Here is a 19,487-nt window from a genome sequence, read left to right on the forward strand (position 1 = left end):
CCACTATGCCACATTTATACTAGTTACATTATTCAAACTTATAGAGTGAGGAAATATTCAGGCCCAGATTCTCAGCTATGATTCTGCCAACAGTCCTACCGGGACTAGCAGCTAGGAATTATGATGCAGCAGCTAGGAATTATGGGGGTGTATGGATTCCCCAATAGAGTTGGTTGCAAATATTTTCATGGAAAGTTTGTCCCTGTATTTTGTCATTTCAAAATTCAACACATCAGCCATCTCCTCTATACCAGCAGCAGGCAGGTGGTGACTTAGAAGCTGCAATGTGGAAACTTGTCCTGAGCATCAGAGATCCCTAGCAGTTGAGATCCCCATACAGTAGATTATTTGTAACAGTGTCATAGGATGGGTCATCTGCAAGGACTGAATTTGGGACCTCTGGATCTAAAAGCATGACCCTCTACTGTTTGACAGATAGTAGCAGACCCATAAACCTGTTAAGTGTCCAACTATAAAAGGGAAACAAAGACTTGCACACAGGTAATGTAGCTCTACACCGCCTGTGATCCCCATATGCCATGATGATCTTCCCTGGTCTAGATCACCCCTCTTTGGGGTTATTTTCCACAGGCACTCTAGTGCTGTGCAGCTGCACTGGGCCTCAGTTTATACAGCGACACAGTTGGAAATAGTTGATTCAAATAAGTAAGTCTGAGAATATTATTCCTATCAGGTGAAGAAACAAAAATATCAGTCTTCCAAATACATATGTGTCATATAATTTAAGATCTGCTGTGCTTACAAGTGCATCGTAGGCGTAGAGTACCCCATCTACCATAGTAAAGACTACATATCCAGGCCTGCTTCCTCTCTTCATTGTGATGAGATGGGTGAAACTCAAAGTTGCATTCAGATAAATATCCAAAATTCCTGATTATCTGAACTTCATGTTGGGATATGCCCTCAATGTGAGTTAACCCTCAGTTCTTCCACTGGACACAATCCATCAGCAAACCCTAGCTCCTCTTTCCACTAAGTCTCCCTTCAGCAGTAGCACCCTTGGTGAGATCCATTTTTTCATCATCTGGTGGCCGGTCTTTTTTGAGAGAGGGCTGTGCAATTCACCCCATTGAAGGAGGACCCTCTGCTAGAGTGAGGAGAGGACCCCATGGCCTGTGCTGAAACAGTCCTGCTATTAGGGATAAATTAAATGGTAAAGGAGCCTTTGTATTGGTGAAGGTGCAAAAGACATACCAAATTGAATTGACTCTCAATAAAAATTTGAATTCATTTCTTTCTTGGCCAGATTAATTTGTTTATATTTAGTTTCTATCAACAAAGCAATCTAAATGTTGTACTATAAAACAGACCTTAGGCATTTTATTGGATTCTGGCTAGGGACATTCCTTCTTGTGTCTGAAATTCTCCTTGGCCAATTTATGATACTAAGTTATAGCTGAGTAGCTTTGTAATGGATGCATTTCAATGGTTCAGAAATTTGTTCAGGTCAGATAAGTGGTTATCTGAAGCTGATATCCATCTCCTTTGTTCAAAATAAGGCCAGAATTCTTGAAAGAGTGGGCTCCCAGCATTGCCAGACATTTTGATTTCCTTTCTTATGATATTTTAGCTGTAAACAACGAGAGAACAGTTTCCTTTCAATATTAGTGCACCTCTGCTTCTGCTCCTGGCCAAAGCCAAGAAGTGAAAAGGTGTGTTGGAAAGTAAGTGAAACATTAACCCAACATATTCAAACCTTGGTTCCGTTCTAATTTGGGGTAAATTTTTACTCAGTTGTATCTGATTTTCTAATCCCAAATGAAAGTTTCAATAATTAGAATCTAGAAATAATTAGAACAAAAAGCTGAGTCCCAGTTCTTTGCTCCCTTACATGGATGTGTAGTGGCTCAGTGCAGGGACCCTCCCACTCTGGGTCCTCGGGAGGCCACCCCGCCTTACTACATCACTGATACGTCGGCCGCCATGGGGAATGAAGCGGTCTCTGCTCACAGCTGGGGCTCAGGCCTGGGCTCAGGCTGGGCAGGAAACAAACAGTCAATTGGCCCCAGCCTTGGATCAAGGCAGGACAACAAAAAGTCTGGGGCTCAGGCCTGTGTGCAGGCCAAGCAGCAAATAAACAGTCAGTTAACCCAGGCCCTGGATCAAAGCGGGGAAACCCAGAGTCTGAGGCTCAGGCTTCTGGTGTGGGGAAGGGGAGACTGCCACCCCTGGGTTGGGGTGGCAGGAGGGACGCAGACCCACCCACTCCACTGTGTCCCGGCCCAAGGCCCTAGCAGTGACAAAGAACTTTGTTACTGGGTCAGCAGGGATCCACGCCACAACATGCTGACTCACCCTCTGTCAGCGTTGAGGCCAGAGGGGTCTGCTACCCCTGGGCCACTTCCACACTTCCCTTCTTGGTGTTGCCATGAGGAGGGGTCGAGGTTGATGATGGCTTCCAGGACCACAAGCAAGTCTTTGGTGGTCTGATCTGTCGGTGGTCCGGGCCAGCCGTCTTCTCCCTCCGGGGTCAGGTCTGATGGCAGTCTGGGCGGTCAGGGCCAGTTGTCTGCTTCCTCCAAGTCTGGATCAGCTGGCAGCCCCGGCGGCCCAGGCCAGTCCTCTGCTCCCTCGGCACCCTCCGCCGCTTCCCAGTTCAGGAGGCCACGGGAGGCATCTGGTCTCTCCAGTGGTTGCCTCCCTATTGAGATTTCTGGGCTGCCTTTACATACTTTCTGCCCCTCCCACCCACTTCCTGGAGGAGAGGCAACTAGGCCCTGGTTCCGCCCACTGGGCTCAGTGTGGGGGTCCTCCCACTCCGGGTCCTCGGGAGGCCACCCCGCCTCACTACAGGGTGCAATTCTCATTGACTTCAAAACTTGGCCAGTATTCTGCCTCATTAACAGAAGTAAGAAAAATTAGTCAGAGCAATGCTCCAATTCTGTATACTCACAACTGGATAATATGAATGCCATGGGTGTTCACATTAACAAAATTACTTGATCTTTGCCATAACCATAATAAAATGGGAGATTTGCTGGAAAGTGCTGCTTTAGGGCTTTGTCTTGGGTGCTGTTATTAGCACACTATTGTATAATGACATTCCAGTCTAAAGACATTTTATTTACCCGTAGCACTTTAAAAGAAAAAAACTTTTGACATTTAAAGCATGAGAAGCACATTTACCTCCACAGAGGTTTGCTGAAGCATAACTATTTCAAAGCTACATGAACTCCCTTACCTTTGGTCATGTTGATAATCACAAGGCCCTTTTCTATTTGGAGTTACTATGGTTACAGCTGCACAGAAGATGTGAGTTGTACTGTGGTGTGTGGGGATTTTTTTTATAAAAATAGATATTAACCATCAGCTAGAGCAGTTCTGGCACCTTACAAAATCACCACATTGTGTGTTTAAAAAGATAATTCATAAAAACAATGGTAAGATATTTCATAAACGGTGTGTAAATAATGTAAATTTAAAATATCTTTGTAATTAAAATATTTTGTTGATGCTTTCTCCCTTTTTCTCATTGAGCTAAGCCATGAGTAGGATGGGTGACTAGCAGTGTCAGGACTGTACAATTAAAATGGGACCTGTTATTTTTAGAGAAAAGCCTTTTCTGTATGGGTGGTTTAATTGGGTTGTCTCTCATCTTATTTTCTTCCAATTTGTCATTGAACTGCCTGTTAGGATCTGGGCTTATCAGATATGACAGATGGTTGTTACCTTTGTTATAATCAGAAGATGAAGAAGAGACAATGGCAGTCCCTTTGATCATTGTTTCAACTATAGGTATTTAATATTTCATTTTATATACAGTTTAGTTTCTTTTATTTTGATCAGATCCTCTTTTAACTAAATCACATATACTGATCTCATTTATTTTCTGGCTCCACTTTCTGGGTCTCCTAGTTCTTTTCAGCAACAGAACAACAAGAAAGTATTGGATATTGTTAGTCTGAATATTGCTGTGATTTCTTGACATTTCAAGAATGTTTTTACAGGAAATTAATTACAGAAAGTTACAGGAAATTAATAGCAAGCGTAGCTGTTCCCAGGTATGCCAAAAATATCCTTTATAAACCAACTTAATAGACACCTGTGTTGACTTGGGTAGGGCCAAGATTGTGCTAGATTGAGCATTTGCTACCATGTCACCTCAGGCCATGAAATACAGGAAAGAGAGAACCAGATTTGACTTAGATCAAATACTAAGAAATTCCCAGAAGTTCATCAGCTTAGGTTTCCTGTCACCGTATTTTTTAATGAAGATCATCAATGTGTTGGGAATCAGGACATGAATATGTCATCTGCACTTATGGCAGTGTTTTTTACTTCATCAAAAAAGTATTTGTGTGCAGTTCTCAAGGCAATATCTATCTATCTATCTATCTATCTATCTATCTATCTATCTATCTATCTATCTATCTATCTATCTATCCCTCCACTTATACTTACATGGCTATCAGAGAGCAAAATTTCAATCCTGAAATATGCTAAGTTCTTTAAGCAAAAGTAGTTTGACTTTTGCATACTCACTATAAAGTATTTGGGGATGTACCTTGATTATTTATCATCCTACATAAAACTCAGCTCTATCTATTCTTAAATGTCTTCCAAAAGCAACACAGTGTAGCATCTAATACCATGTTTTACTTCTAAGTATAAGATAAAACTATGGCGTCACAGATTTACTGTGATAACTGTTGGCAAATGACTTTTTAAAGGAGATCATTCTACATTCTAAAAAGCATTCTCACTGTAGTATAATTTAAAATATCATCTCCCAGGTATCCAAGTACTGATAAGTTATTTTAGTAGGTCCATGCATCATCCTGATTACTACTTACATGCACATATGGTTTTCTGAGTAACAGCCATGTTAGTCTGTATTCGCAAAAAGAAAAGGAGTACTTGTGGCACCTTAGAGGCTAACCAATTTATTTGAGCATAAGCTTTCGTGAGCTACAGTTCACTTCATCGGACGCATACTGTGGATTCTACACTTTCCACAGTATGCATCCGATGAAGTGAGCTGTAGCTCACGAAAGCTTATGCTCAAATAAATTGGTTAGTCTCTAAGGTGCCACAAGTACTCCTTTTCTTTATATGGTCTTCTGTAAGCAGCTCACAATTAATCCCGTGTCCTGCCATCCAGCAGAAGGACTCTGTAGAATGAGGGAAAAAGAAGTAAACGCTATAAAAATAGATATATAAATCTCACATTAACTCCAGTTCAAATTATTGCAAATTCTGATTCAAAATAATCATATAGAATATCTTTGAGTCCTTAACCCAGGTCAATATGAAATCCAAGCCATTGTAGTTTACAACTCCAGAACTCCTAGCTGAGAGACTGCTAGAATCTATCCTAGGCTAGACAACAATCTGGTCATCTACACTTTTAAGTCTTATCTTTTCTTCTTCTCATATTTTGAGAGAGCTTGTTGGTGTGGTGATTTAATGGCTGTAATGTTTGTTTTGATTCTTCTCTATCCTTTTATTCATTTTGTTTGAAGAGGTGCTTAGAGAGATTTCTCTGTGCAGCCTGGATTCTTGATTCCTTACATTGGTTTTATCTGGGTTTACTTGTCCTTTAAAGCTGGTGGCAGAATCCTCCAGGACCAACATTAGTTGTTCTCGGGGGGCCTTCCTGTGCGACAGAGGGCACAGTTATTTCATAAATTCAAAGGCCAAAAGGGACGACTGTGGGCATCTAGTGTGCTTTCTGGTATGACACAGGCCCTAGAACTTCTCCAGAATATTTCTTAGAGCAGATCTTTTAGAAAAATATACAATCTTGATTTAAAAATTCCCAGTGATGGAGAATCCACCACAACCCTTGGTAAGTTGTTCTAGTGGTTAATTACCCTCACTGTTAAAAATGTATGTCTTATTTCCAGGAAGAATTTATCTAGCTTCAACTTCCAGCCATTGGATCATGCTGTACCTTTCTCTGCCAGATTGCAGAGCTCATTATTAAATACTTATTCACCATGTACATACTGACAGATTGTGATTAAATAACTCCTTAACCTTCTCTCTGTTAAAATAAATAGATTATGCTTCTTGTGTCTATGGCTGTATGGCATGTTTTCGAACCCTTTAATCATTCTTGTGGCTATTCTCTGAACCCCCTCCAATTTATCAACATCCTTCCTGAATAGCGGACACCAGGACTAGTCAGAAGTGCCAGCTTGAGATTCCCCTGTTTATACATCCTAATACACCAGAATATTACGTAGCAGAATATTTCAACAGTCACCCATCCCTTAGATCATTGTTTTTTACACAGTAGTCTTGTCTGCTTGGAGCTCTTTGTTAAAATGTCTCACCACTGAGCTAGTGCTGGTGCCCCTCCCCCGGGTGGAAACAACAGCCGTTGGCAGTTTTACTAAGCGGAAGGTTAGATGGCACAGTGGTTAATAATGTTGGCAGGCAATCTGCAATGGTGAAAGATTGTAACGACAATGTCACTGTAAGCCCAGCCTGTGAGACTCTTCCCTAAGGAAATTCCAGACTTTTCTAGTGTATGGTCAAGTCCGGGGGAAACAGGGGAGAGAGGGGGCACTTGAAAAAGGCAAAACCGAGCCTAGCCCTGAATGTTCAATACCAAGTATAGATGGTGGCTTCTTGCTTGCTAAGTGGAAATGGGACAGCAAGAGAGAACACACTCCCCCATCCAAAAACTATCATATACCTTCCAATGCAGCAGCATTTTCATTAGTTCCCAGTAAGATTCCTTTCCTTTCCTTTGTTTCCACTCCTCATTTATAAGTTGCTTTATTAGGGGAGGCCAAAGTGGTGTATGGGAACTTTGCTTTAGAACAACATTCCTATGTGGAACTCAGGATCAACTAGAAATACAGGTGCACATGGGTTAAAATCCACACCTCATCATGCAGCCCTCAGCATCAACTACTACAGCTCTTTGATTTCATGCCCAGAATAAGGGAATCTTTCTAGAAACCCACTGATACCCAATGAAGGAACTGAACAGACATTCAGTGCTCATTTCCTCTCTGGTTTTCTATCTCATGTAGGCTCTCTTTTTGCAGTCTCACAGCCAATCATTACAGGGTCTCTCCTCTGTTGTTGGTTCCAAAGAAGCCCTATCGGTATTGGATCTGGAATTTAATAAACTTTGAGGGAGAAGCGGTGGAGTCAGTGTGGTAATTTGTGATTTAGGAAAGAAATCCATCCAGGTCACTAAGGGCTTGTCACTTAAAATGCTACAGCAGCACAGCTCCAACACTGCATCTGCACCACTTCAGTGTAGACACTTCCTATGACTGTGGCAAGGGTTCTCCTGTTGGCCTAATTATCCACCTCCCCAAAAGACAGTACCTAGGTTGACAGGAGAATTCTTCCATCAACCTAGTGCTGTCTACACAGGGACTTAGGTTAGCTTAACTGCGTTGCTCAGGGATGTGAATTATTCACACCCGTGAGCAACATAGCTGTAAAGTTGACCTAATTTTCTAGTGCTGTCTACATGAGGACTTAAATTGGCTTAACTACGTTGCTCAGGGATGTGAATTATTTGCACCCCTGAGCAGTGTAGCTGGGTTAACGCAGTTTTCTAGCATAGACCAACCCTTGAACACTGTTGGAATTTTCCTCTCCCCTCACTATTCAGGGATTGCTGGGAAATGCTGTTCCATGGCATTCAATCAATAGCCTTGGTTCAGGGACAGGGCATGTTGCAAAAAGGGTCTATCTAAACTCTGCCTTCTCTTCAGATGTGGAAGAAACATTGAAAGAGCTGGATAGGCTAAGAAGTCTCTCCCAGAAGAAGGGGCAAGCGATTCATTATTCTGTTGATTTCTTCATTATTTTCATGCATTTTAGGTTATGTCTACAGTAGCACTTTTGTCTGTATAACTTATGTCGCTCAGGGCTGTGAAAAAACACACCCCTGAGCGACATACGTTACACCGACAGAAGTGCTGGTGTGCACAGCACTATGTCGGCAGGAGATGCTCTCCCACCACACATTAGGGGTGGTTTAATTATGTCTACAGGAGACCTCTCTCCCGTCAGCATAGAGCGGCTACATTGGTACAGCTGTGCCACTGTAAGCTCTCCAGTATAGATATGGTCTTCATTTCATTTGACTAGACTTGGAGTCAGATCCCTCTAGAGAGGGGCTCTGATAACTTCCAGAAGGCTGGGGGAGGAAGATACTTGAAAAGGGAAAAAAAATTGTTTGTTTTCTTGGAAATAACTTCATTGGTGTGGATCTTTGTTTGGTTTGGCCTACCACACCTATATAAACTTTGCTGTTGGATTCTTGGTTACTGTTTACTTTTCCTATTACTATTTCCCAGTTTCTGCATTTAAGACCTTGCCGATAACTTAATATTGGAAGTGGCAAATGCTTGTTTTCACAGATATGGGAGACGGAATCATTTTCTATGGAATAGGGCATCCAGAATAGTACTTCAAAGCTGCTGTGTTAATCTGGATCATGGTACATAAAACCCCATAGGAGAAGTGAACATCATAATTGGGACTCTAAACTAATATTAGATTCCAAACACTCCCGTTGCTAACACCTGTTGAAAAATCCTTTTAGCAGTGGTTTCAGTTCTACCAATATTCTGTACATAAGGTCCAAAATTCTAGAAAGAGAAAAAAATCACCCACACAAAGCAAACGTTAGTTTGTGAATCTTCAGTGGTAGCTTTAGTGTAAAAATTCCCTTTTCTGAAATGTCAGATGTAAACCTGAAACCCTGGGGGCACTTCTAAACTTCAGGATTCCTATGCTATGAAGATTTAGTCAATTGCACAATTATGTACCAGAATGTACCAGTGAAGCAAATGCAGTGAGATACTGCATAATTTTCCAAACATACAAATCATTAGGAAGCTTTATGTTAAACTTTTGGTTGAAAGGGAAACCTCTGTTTGTTTCATGAAAACAGTGAATATGAATAGTAATACAGAGCATATGCACAATACTTTTCACCCATAGAACTCAAAGCACCTTACAAAGATGGGTCAGCATTATTATGCTCTGTTTACAGATAGGGAAACAGAAACACAAAGTGACTTGCCCAACATCAGTTTCCTTCTGACCCAAATTGAATGAGTTATTTCATCAGTAATCTCAAAATATAAATACAAGTTTTTAGGAAAAAAATGTTAAAATTAATGTCACTAAAGTTGTTTATAAACATCAAAGAATTAAGCCTCACAATCTATTTGGGAGATGGGTAAGTATTAACAATGACTTGTTCATGGATAGGTAAATTGGGGTTCAGATCACACAGAAGGTCCATGGGAGAGCCAGGGATCATCCCTGAGTCTCCTTACCTCCAATTCTGTGTTTTAGTCACAAGACTATTTCCCTCATATTAGGGGTAATCAAAGGTATAGTTTTAGTTTGTGTGGCTGAAATGTGGCAGGGAGGGAGTGGTCATTTCTAGTTTATGTAAAGCATGACTCTTAAAGTTATTGCTGGATTTAGGGAACTGGTGTACTTAAATGTATCCCTTTTCTAATGTATTTCATTCAATTAATGGGCAAACTGTCATGTTATATTGTTTAGATGTTAAAACATGCTTATCAAAACTCGTTCCCTTCCATTTAGCTCATTAGCTATTCTAAAATTATGAGAATAACAAGCTTACTTTGCTCTGTATGTTTCCTTCTAGTGACAGTTCTGGCTATTTTCCACGAGCTGCATGTGGATACAGATCTGTATACCCTCCTTTTTGGAGAGAGTGTCCTAAATGATGCTGTGGCTATAGTTCTCACATAGTAAGTACAAACATCTGTATTCCTTAAACAATGAAATAACTCTGAATTGTCTTGGTAAATAGCTCTCTCCAGACAAATATCAATGGAGAGTTTAAAGATTGCATTAAAGGCGTAAACTTCTGGAAATGTAATTGGTGCATTAAGTACTCAATTTCCAACGTTAATGGGATATGTGTGTCTGAACTGCCATTTTTGGTTGTGAATACTTAGCCCAGAAAGCAATAAATGTTTTAAATGTGTATATTAAATCTGATTAATGTTCTACTCTAAACAATGTGTCTGAATGGAGTTGTGCTACTAGATCCTGTAAACATGGGAGGTTTGCCAGATTGGAGGCAGAAGTTCAGGACCAGAAGCTATCTCATACTCTTTTTTTCTGCAATCTATTGTTTTCCGAGGCAAAACCACAAAGCAGTGCAGCATAGTACTGCTTATCTCCCTGTGTCTATTAAAACCAGCAGGCTTTCAGCCAGTAAATGTAAGATAATATTGCATAGCACCTTTCATTCCCAAGGATCTTAAAGCACTTCACAAATGATGGGCTACATTTACCCTGGGTTTATGCTGCCATATAAACACAAATGCTAAGTACGTGATTAGAAGGTTCCCAAGTTGGCTTCAACTGCCATGTCTCTCACAGCCTATCATTCTTTGGACCATTGCTAAAAAATTAAAACAACCACCCCACAGCACACTCAGAATGTGCTCTTCAAAGTTTCATAACTTTGCCAAATCAAACCTGATTTTCATCAGCATGCCAAAAGATACTTCTCCTCAGTGAAGACTATTTTCCTGCTAAATGTCTTCCTTGGACACTACAGCTGTTCAAAGACAGATTACAAGATTTTTTTTTATATATTGTGAAACATTTTTTCCCCTCTCTCTTTATATTCAATGACATATTAACTTATTTTTTTCCTGAAACTATCCAGAAATATTTAACAAGGCAGTTACCAAGTCTGGAAAATTTACAATCATATAGATCAGGGGTGGGCAAACTATGGCCCGGGGGCCATCCAGACGTTTTAATCCGGCCCTTGAAATTCTGCCAGGAAGTAGGGTCCGGAGCTTGCCCCGTTCTGGTGCTCCAGCTGGGGAGCAGCGTCAGGGTCTTGCCCACTCCATATGGCTCTCGGAAGCAGTGGCATTTCCACCCTGCAGCTCCTACTCGTAGGGGCAACCAGGAGGCTCCGCATGCTGCCCCCACCCCAAGTGCTGCCCCCGCAGCTCCTATTGGCCGGGAACCTCAGCCAATGGGAGCTGCAGGGGTGGCACCTGTGGACAGGGAGTGTGCAGAGCCACCTGACTGCACCTCCCAGTAAGAGCCAGCGGGGGGATATGCCACTGTTCCTGGGAGCTGCTTGAGGTAAGCGCTGCCTGGAACCTGCCCCTCTAACCCCTTTCCGTGCCCCAGCCCTGATCCCCCTCCCACCCTCTGAACCCCTCAGTCCTAGGCCGGAGCACCCTCCTGAACCCCCAACTCCTCATCCCAAACCCCACCCCAGAACCCAATTGTTAGGGGGCTTATTCCTTCACCCACTTACTTCCCTGGTCCTTCTCGCATGAACAGAGAACAACAATACCCGAAGTCCGAAGGTGCAAACAATTCGATGTTTATTGGGGTGAACTTCCAGCAAGCTTAAATACAAGTTCCTTTTTTCCTTATTTTCGAATCCCAACTTACTTCCTGTTTGCCCCTAATTTATATAGTAATATTCTTAGCTATACCTTAACCAATCATTCTACTAAAATTTAACTAACCAATCCTAACATGGATTAGCTAACCAATTATATCCCACCACCTTAATTAGTTTACACCCAGCAAAATTAATTATACAGCAGACAGAAGCAATCACAGAACCAGACAGAGACCATGCCAATAAACAATAGCAAAGTGGGAACTATAATGACAAAACAATACAGAAGTGAGGATTTCACAACTACATCTGTAAAGACATAAGAGTTTCCCAGCTGTGTCTATTGATAAGTGAGTTCTTACCAGACAGAAAACTATCAACCTCAATTTCCTTTTACAGCGTCTAGGCACTTCCCTTTCTCTGGAGGTGATAGGCACTATAAGGACAGGATTAAATTCCTAACAGCCCAATAGCACCTTATTTCAATGTGACTAGTTTGGAATGTGAGGATGTGACCATTCACTTCCCAGCTTATGGCTGCCTCTGTCGCTTAGCCAAAGGCCTTAGCCTAAGAACAGGGCCTCAGACTGTCACAGTAAGAGAAGGCCCTTACACTGGCAGACAGTGATTTTGATTCTTTCTTTTATACCTCTAACTAGCCAAGTGATAGGAATACACCTAAATTCTTAGAGTATAGGCCTTTACAGACAGGCCTGAATATCTATATCCTAACACCAATCCCCATTTCATGAGCATTCATGACCTGCCATACAGTTTCCATACCAATATGTGGCCCTCGGGCCAAAAAGTTTGCCCACCCCGATATAGATAAAAGATTTGAAACATAAGCAACTGAAAATAGGGGGCTAGTACAGAAATATTCCAGCAACCTTAGATATTACTCTCACTACATGCTCTAGCTATATTAAAATATGAAAATAACTGACAAGTGAGTGAACAAGGCCCTGGTTCAGGAAAGCAATCCTATTCTGGAATGCAATTAAGCACGTATTTAACTTCTGTTGACGTCATTATAAGTTATGTGCATGCTTAAAGTCAAGCCTGGATAAAACTAAGCACATGTTTAAGTCTTTCTTGAGTCTGGGCTATAATGCAGCCACCTCTGGGATGGAACACAGCAACTGTCTGATAACGCACAGCAATACTACTCAGAAGTGCTTAAAGGACAAGGCATGTAGAAGAATTTCATATCCTCTTTAAGTTGTAAAGTGAGTTTTGGTAGATAGTATGTAATGAACCAAACTGGGGATTTTTCTCCTTTGTTATGACAGCTTGTTTTCACAGCCAGTACATAATTCTTGCTAGATATGTAAGATTAGTGTTAATACTCCTATTTAATTGTTCATTATCTAAATACCAGTCCTCTTACATTCACCTACACTTAAGCTCTGCTTTTGTTTTCAGAGCAAGAACAACATTTCCATCTACTGTCAAGGGTGTGAGCACACAATCTGATGATTAAATGTAGCACAGATGTCACATTCAGTTAAGGTAGTCAGAACGTGTAACTTAACAGAGTATCTATTGTACCAGAAAACAAAATGGACAGAGGGAAATTTAAATCAGAGACTAGAAAAACTGAAAGAATTGTCACAAAATAAAAGCACACAGTTAAAACAGGAATCTACTGTACTAACCAAACTTATAAGAAATACTCAGATGGTAAAGTCTGGGTTTCTTTCTTTGATTCTGTTTTATTTGAGCTGAGCTAGTGCAGGATTTCCTAGTGAATAGCCATGTAACCCTTAAACCTAGAAGCAACTCAAACAAACAAACAAACAAAAAAAGCCAGAATTTGTAAAGTATCATTCGTTTTCAGCAGTTGGACTGCCAAATCACATATACTTCTTCAACGGTCAAACTCTGAGGAACCACTAAATACAACACAAACCTCAAAAGCACAGCAATATTGTATAGTCCACAAGTCAGGAGTTTCTAACACCTCCGCTTTTCCCTGTACACAAATACAGGTCATAGGGTTTAGTTCATATATCTGCAAGTGGAGACTGAAGATAGATAGGAGTATGACAGGTTTCAGAGTAGCAGCTGTGTTAGTCTGTATCCGCAAAAAGAAACAGAGTACTTGTGGCACCTTATTTAAATTTAAATAAATTTGTTAGTCTCTAAGATGCCACAAGTACTCCGTTTCTTTTTGCTGATAGGAGTATGCTTGCCATAAACACTGTTTTTTCTTCAGAGCTTTCTCATCTGTTTTTCTCTGTTTCTGACAGATTGTAACCCTAGTCTCTGCAGTAGGATCTGTTTACACTAGCAAGCTAATATATTTTTCTGTATATTTTCAGTAGTGAAATTTGCATCAGACAGTAAAGGAAATTCCTACACTTCTATAGATGACGTTGAAAAGAATCTGGGAGATGTTTAATTTCTAGCCTAAATAATGAGTTGTTGTACCAGTTGTGTAAACCTCAACCCTACCATGATCTTCTTTCCTGCGGGCTTTTAAGTAAAGATGTACTGCTGATAACATCAACTTCAGTGAGTTAGCACCCCAGTAAATCAAACAGCTTCCTTCTAGTTGCATGCGGAAGTATTGTGTTCTAGTGTTAAGAAAGTGCAGCAACTTTCATCCCATGGCACAGACACCATTTTATTTTTACTTTTTGAAAGTGTTACTCAATGTTTTTGCGATGTGGTGCAGTGACAATGATGTATAATGTATAATTAGACTGGCAGCAGAATATTTAAAAATGTGAAGCTCTATACACAGAAAGGATCCGTAGTAATAGTATAGTGCGATGCTTGTTCGTATATTATTTAATGAGTAAAGAGAAGAGAGAATAAAAGAGGGGCTGCAAAATGGGTTTCATCAGACAGCTGAAGAAACCCTAAATGTCTGCAAGCCTGACTCATTTTAAATGCTAAGGGGGATCTTACATTTATGCATATTGCCTCTTACCCCAGAGGATCCCAAAGTGCTTAAAAATGATTTGCCTGACTCTTGGCAGGTTCAATATGGGTTGGGAGGAGAGAGGGAAGGTTCAGTGTTCCTCCAGCTCCACTTCACCTACTTATGGACAGACAAACATGACATGGCTGCTTGTCCTTCCTGAATGGAAGGGACTGCCTATTGCACACTAATAGGAGTCATGTTGGGACAGGTTTGCTCCCCCTATATTTCTCCTCTTTTATGCATCAGTCAGTGAGAGGAGGACAGTACTCAGATGAGCTCACATGAGACCTTTTGTACCCATTTAGTAAGTGACGCTACTCAGTGTGCTACCACATGAAGGATTCCACCTGTCTTTAAATAACATAGGCCCGATACCTCCAGATACCATCCGCATGAGCACTTCAGCTCCCCCACCAGCAGAAGCAGCTTTCCAGTGTGGGGTTGCCAGGTGTCAACTTTTCGACTGGAAAATCTGATCAAAAAGGGACCTTGGCAGCTCCAATCAGCACCACTGACCAGGCCGTTAAAAGTCCAGTTGGTGGCACAGCAGGACTGGCTCCACACGGCTCCCGGGAAGTGACTGGCATTTCCCTCTGATTCCTAGGTAGAGGGGCAGCCATGGGGTCTTTGTGCAGGAACCACGGCCAATTGGAGTTGTGGGGGTGGCGCCTGTGGGCAGAAGCAGGGCACAGAGCCTCCTGGCTGCCCCTCTGCCTCGGAGCTGGAGATACATGTCACCACTTCCTGGGAGCTGCCTGAGGTCAGAGTTGCCCAGAGCCCACACTCCAAACCCCCGCCCACAGCCAAACTCCCTCCCAGAGCCTGCAACCTCTTTTGCACCCAACCCCCCTGCACCAGCCCGGAGCCCCCTCCTGTACCCCAAACTCTTCATTCCTGACCCCATCCCAAAGATCACCCCCCCACTGGAGTCCTCACCCCCTCTCACACCCCAACTGCCTACCCCAGCCCGGAACCCCCTCCCACACTCTGAACCCTGCATTTCTGGCCCACTCAAGCTGGCGCCTCCAGCCTAGAGCCTGTAGACCCTCCCACATCCCTGCCCCAGCCCTGAGCCCCCTCCCACACTCCAAACCCCTTGGCCTCAGGTCAGAGTCCCCTCCAGCATCCCAAATCCCTCAGCCATGGCCCCTTCCCAGAGCCTGCCCCCCCCCCAGCCAGAGCTCTTATCCCTTCCCACACCCCAACTCCCTGCCCCAGCCTGATGAAAATGAGCAAGTGAGCGAAGGTGGGAGAGAGCAAGTGACGGAGGAAGAGGGGATGGAGTGAGCAGGGGTGAGGCCTCAGAAAAGGGGTGGGGAGGGGGCGGGGACTTGAGGAAGGGGCAGGGTAAGGGTGTTCGGTTTTCTGCAATTAGAACACTGGCAACCCTATGGGCCAGTGGCCCTTAGAACCATATTTTAATCTATATAGTTTTATAGTTTCCTTGGTAATGAATGCTATACAGTTACTCCCCACTTAATGTCCTCTCGCTTAACATTGTTTCGATCTTACGTCCCCGCTCCATTACAGAACATGCTCCGTTTAAAGTTGTGCAATGCTCCACTATAACATTGTTTAGCTGCCTGCTTTGTCCACAGCTGGCAGCCCCCCTATCAACTCCCCTACGCACCCCCTCCACCCAGTGCCTCCTGCCCACCGGCAGATCTCGCGGATCAGCACCTTCCCCCTCCTCCCCCCGCCTCCTGCCCGCAGCAATCAGCTGGCTTGTGGCATTCAGGAGGCGGGGGTAGGGGGAGGAGTGAGGATGTGGCGTGCAGAGTAAAGGGGGAGGGAGGAGAAGAGATGGTTTAAGGGTGGGGGCTTGGGGGAAAGGGTGGAGTGGGCGGCCCGAGGGTTGAGCCCCCCACACCGGTGCACCTCCCAACTATAATAATGTACTGTATGCACAGTGTGTTTGTAAACACATAGCACATGCACACTACCCTCCCCCCGCCCTTTTTTTTTTTTTGCCAGAGAAGGTGGGCCTGGGCAAATATATAACATTCCATTGTTGTTTGTTTTATCTGAAAATTCTGCCCTGGTAAGAAAGTAATGGAACCTGTTCATTTTTCTGCAGTGACATAATGAACTTTCATGGGTTTCTTTATGAAGTTGTACATTTCCAAGTAGCTTGTAATGATGAAGAAATCTCATTTTCAAAGCCTCTGAAAACCTCTGAAAAAAAGAGCTCTTGTCTTACATTACATGGATTCCAAGTCCATTTTTCAAGATTTGACTGCAGGATTTGACATTATTTCTAGCCTGTGGGTAATAAATGAGCTGTCCTCATATACTAGACTCCTTTTAATAGTTTAAAAGAGACTGAAATTTATGGGCAATAATTTGCAGATTGTGATTCTTCTCATTTTGCTTGGGTCTTCTCTCATCAGGTCAAAAATGATAGAGTTTATCCATTACCACATGGTAACCCCAAAAAGGAGAAATTTCAACCACTTAGTATAGGCCAGTAGCAGGGGCTCACAGTGTTGAGGGTCTATGCTATGGAGAAAGGGGGCGGCAAATTTGCACAGCTTTATTTGTGATTAAAGGGATGACTTACCCAAAATATAGGCAGACTTCCTTTAAACAGGGGGATTGTTTTTTTGTTGAAGTTTTAGTTTCATGGTTCCCTCTGAGTCCTTCAAAGTGATACAAATTCATCCAGTGAGCATGTTCCCCCTAGTGTAGTAATACTGTGTACAAGTAGATGCCATGCTCAAGCCATTTATTCTTGCCATGAGTTCACTGGAATCTTGTATGGGATTTTCTAAAATCACACGGGGAAAATAATGAAGCACTGTTACTCAAAGTGTGGATCAGCTTCCAGCAGGAAATGACAGTACAGTCAGTGTTCAGTTTGTGTTGTATAGGCATAATCTATGGCAATGGGTCTCAAGAGGTGGACCATGGAACTGCTCTGGGTAGTCCACAGAGCTACATCTAACACAGTGGTGTAACTTACTAGTAGATGCAATGATGATACTTCCTGATAGTTTTAGGCCAGTCCAGGACAATCTTAGGAATAATAAAAACTATTTTGACCAACTAGACTTAACACAGAAAACAAAAGAAATAAGGACCTTAGACTCTGCATGACTACTTCAAGTATTTTGGGGTTGACTATTTCTCTGGCATAAATTCTACCACGATTATATCCATGGACATCTCTTAAGTGAGAGGGGAAGCAAACACAGGAAACCAAAATGAAAAAGTGCAGTTGAAGGCTAAAGAAATTCTGATAGCAAACAGAAAGGCAAACTGGAAAATCACCTGAAGAGACTAGAGAAAGGAAGTCAAGCAACAAGGGGATATTCAGTTCTAAGATATGTAAAGTCCATTTGGCCTGCATTGTGTGTGAGAGAATAAATAGAAATGCTCAATTTACCTCCTCTGTGGGCTTGATCCATTGGCTACTGAAGTCAGTGGAAGTCGTTCCATAGGTGTAGGATCAGGGTCTTAACTAAAACTGAGTGAAAATTCTCCAACACAATAGTTTTCCTGGAAGCCCCAGTGTGGTGCATGTTCTGAGCCTGATGAGTCATTTGAGTTAATTACCTGTGAGTCCTAAGAGTTCAGCCAGTCCACAAGCAAGAGTCTAACCAGGTGACCCAAAGGAAAGCATATAGGTTCCTAAAGTAAGTTGCAACTCCAGTCTGCTCAGCATTGCTACCTTGTTGGGGATGCTCCCTGCTACCGTCTTCTGACAGACTAAAAAGAAAAGGAGTACTTGTGGCACCTTAGAGACTAACCAATTTATTAGAGCATAAGCTTTCGTGAGCTACAGCTCACTTCATCAGATGCATATTGTGGAAACTGCAGCAGACTTTATATATACACAGAGAATGTGAAACAATGCCTCCTCCCACCCCACTGTCCTGCTGGTAATAGCTTATCTAAAGTGATCATCAGGTGGGCCATTTCCAGCACAAATCCAGGTTTTCTCACCCTCCACCCCCCCACACAAATTCACTCTCCTGCTGGTGATAGCCCATCCAAAGTGACAACTCTTTACACAATGTGCATGACAATCAAGTTGGGCTATTTCCTGCACAAATCCAGGTTTTCTCACATCCCCCCACCCCCATACACACACAAACTCACTCTCCTGCTGGTAATAGCTCATCCAAACTGACCACAGTGGAGCTGTCCCTGATTTGGATCCTTTGCCCTTGAGTTTTTGGAGCATTATGCAGGGTGGATTTTGCCACAGAATTTAGTGCTCTGCTTTTTGCTTTGATTCCGGAGTCCACTGAATAGCTGGTTTTACAGTGACAAGACAGCTGCATGTTTTCATATTCTTCCTTAAACTGCAGTTATAGTCAGAAAAATGGCTATTAAAAATGACATTGTGGGGTTCTGAATATACTCCCTTAACCACTTCTATATCCAGTGTGCTCATTTAAGAGTCAAAGGCTTTTCTAACAGCCAATACTGACAGCCTGGGATCTGAAAATCAAGCTGTTTCTTTTTGCTTCTTCTTGTCCATCGAGCACCAGTAATATGGATTCTGCAGTTGGAGCTTAGCTAACAGTTTTGTTGATGAAATGTGTGACTAACTCTTCCATAAGTTCGGTAGTGTTAATAGGGGTAAAACTTGTTCTTCTCTGGAAGTAAGTAAATGATTTGCAAAGACAGAGAGCAAGTGTGCTGAGTTAGAATATGCCACTTTTCATGGTGTGCTGAAGGTTCTGTTTCTTAACTGTACTCTAACTTATATCCAGTACCCATCTTTTACTGTATTCCTGTATAGCGTTTGGCCCTACCATTAGTCCAGTCCCAGGGAAATAAACTGATGCTAAAGGGCCCTTATTTTTGTCCAGTCTTTGAAGTGAACAGCAGACTACAGGGAATACTTTTAACATTTTGTTTCCTTTGATGCAAATGCATTCAGTCAGCTTGCATCCAAAAGGAATAATAAAAATGAGTGTCTTTGCTTCTTATTCCTTGTCATTTGTAGTTCAAATAGAAGGCTGTTCGACCCATGCTATGACAATGAAGGATGCATGCCTCTGCTCAATTCCACCAATTGAGATTTGTAGGGAACTTCTTGCATTTCATTGCAAGCTTCACAAAAAATGATTGTTTCAATATTGACTCGTCACACTGGGGTTCCACGATTGGATGGTTAGGTAAAAAAAACTGATTGCTTCTTCAATTTCAACTGTACTTTCACCATTCATTCGCTCT

At 42.3% G+C, this 19,487-nt stretch overlaps 1 protein-coding gene across 1 annotated transcript in view; it reads left to right on the forward strand.

Annotated features, from left to right (window-relative positions):
* SLC9A9 (solute carrier family 9 member A9) overlaps positions 1 to 19,487 on the forward strand; it is a 321,809-nt gene that overhangs the window by 88,540 nt on the left and 213,782 nt on the right. The window contains exon 6 of the mRNA XM_084638813.1: positions 9,626 to 9,731. Coding sequence (XP_084494939.1) covers positions 9,626 to 9,731 — 106 coding nt within the window. The remainder of the gene's footprint in view (positions 1 to 9,625; positions 9,732 to 19,487) is intronic.

This window comes from Lepidochelys olivacea (genome assembly GCF_965140295.1).
Source record: "Lepidochelys olivacea isolate rLepOli2 genome assembly, chromosome: 9".
Taxonomy (NCBI): Eukaryota; Metazoa; Chordata; order Testudines; family Cheloniidae; genus Lepidochelys; species Lepidochelys olivacea.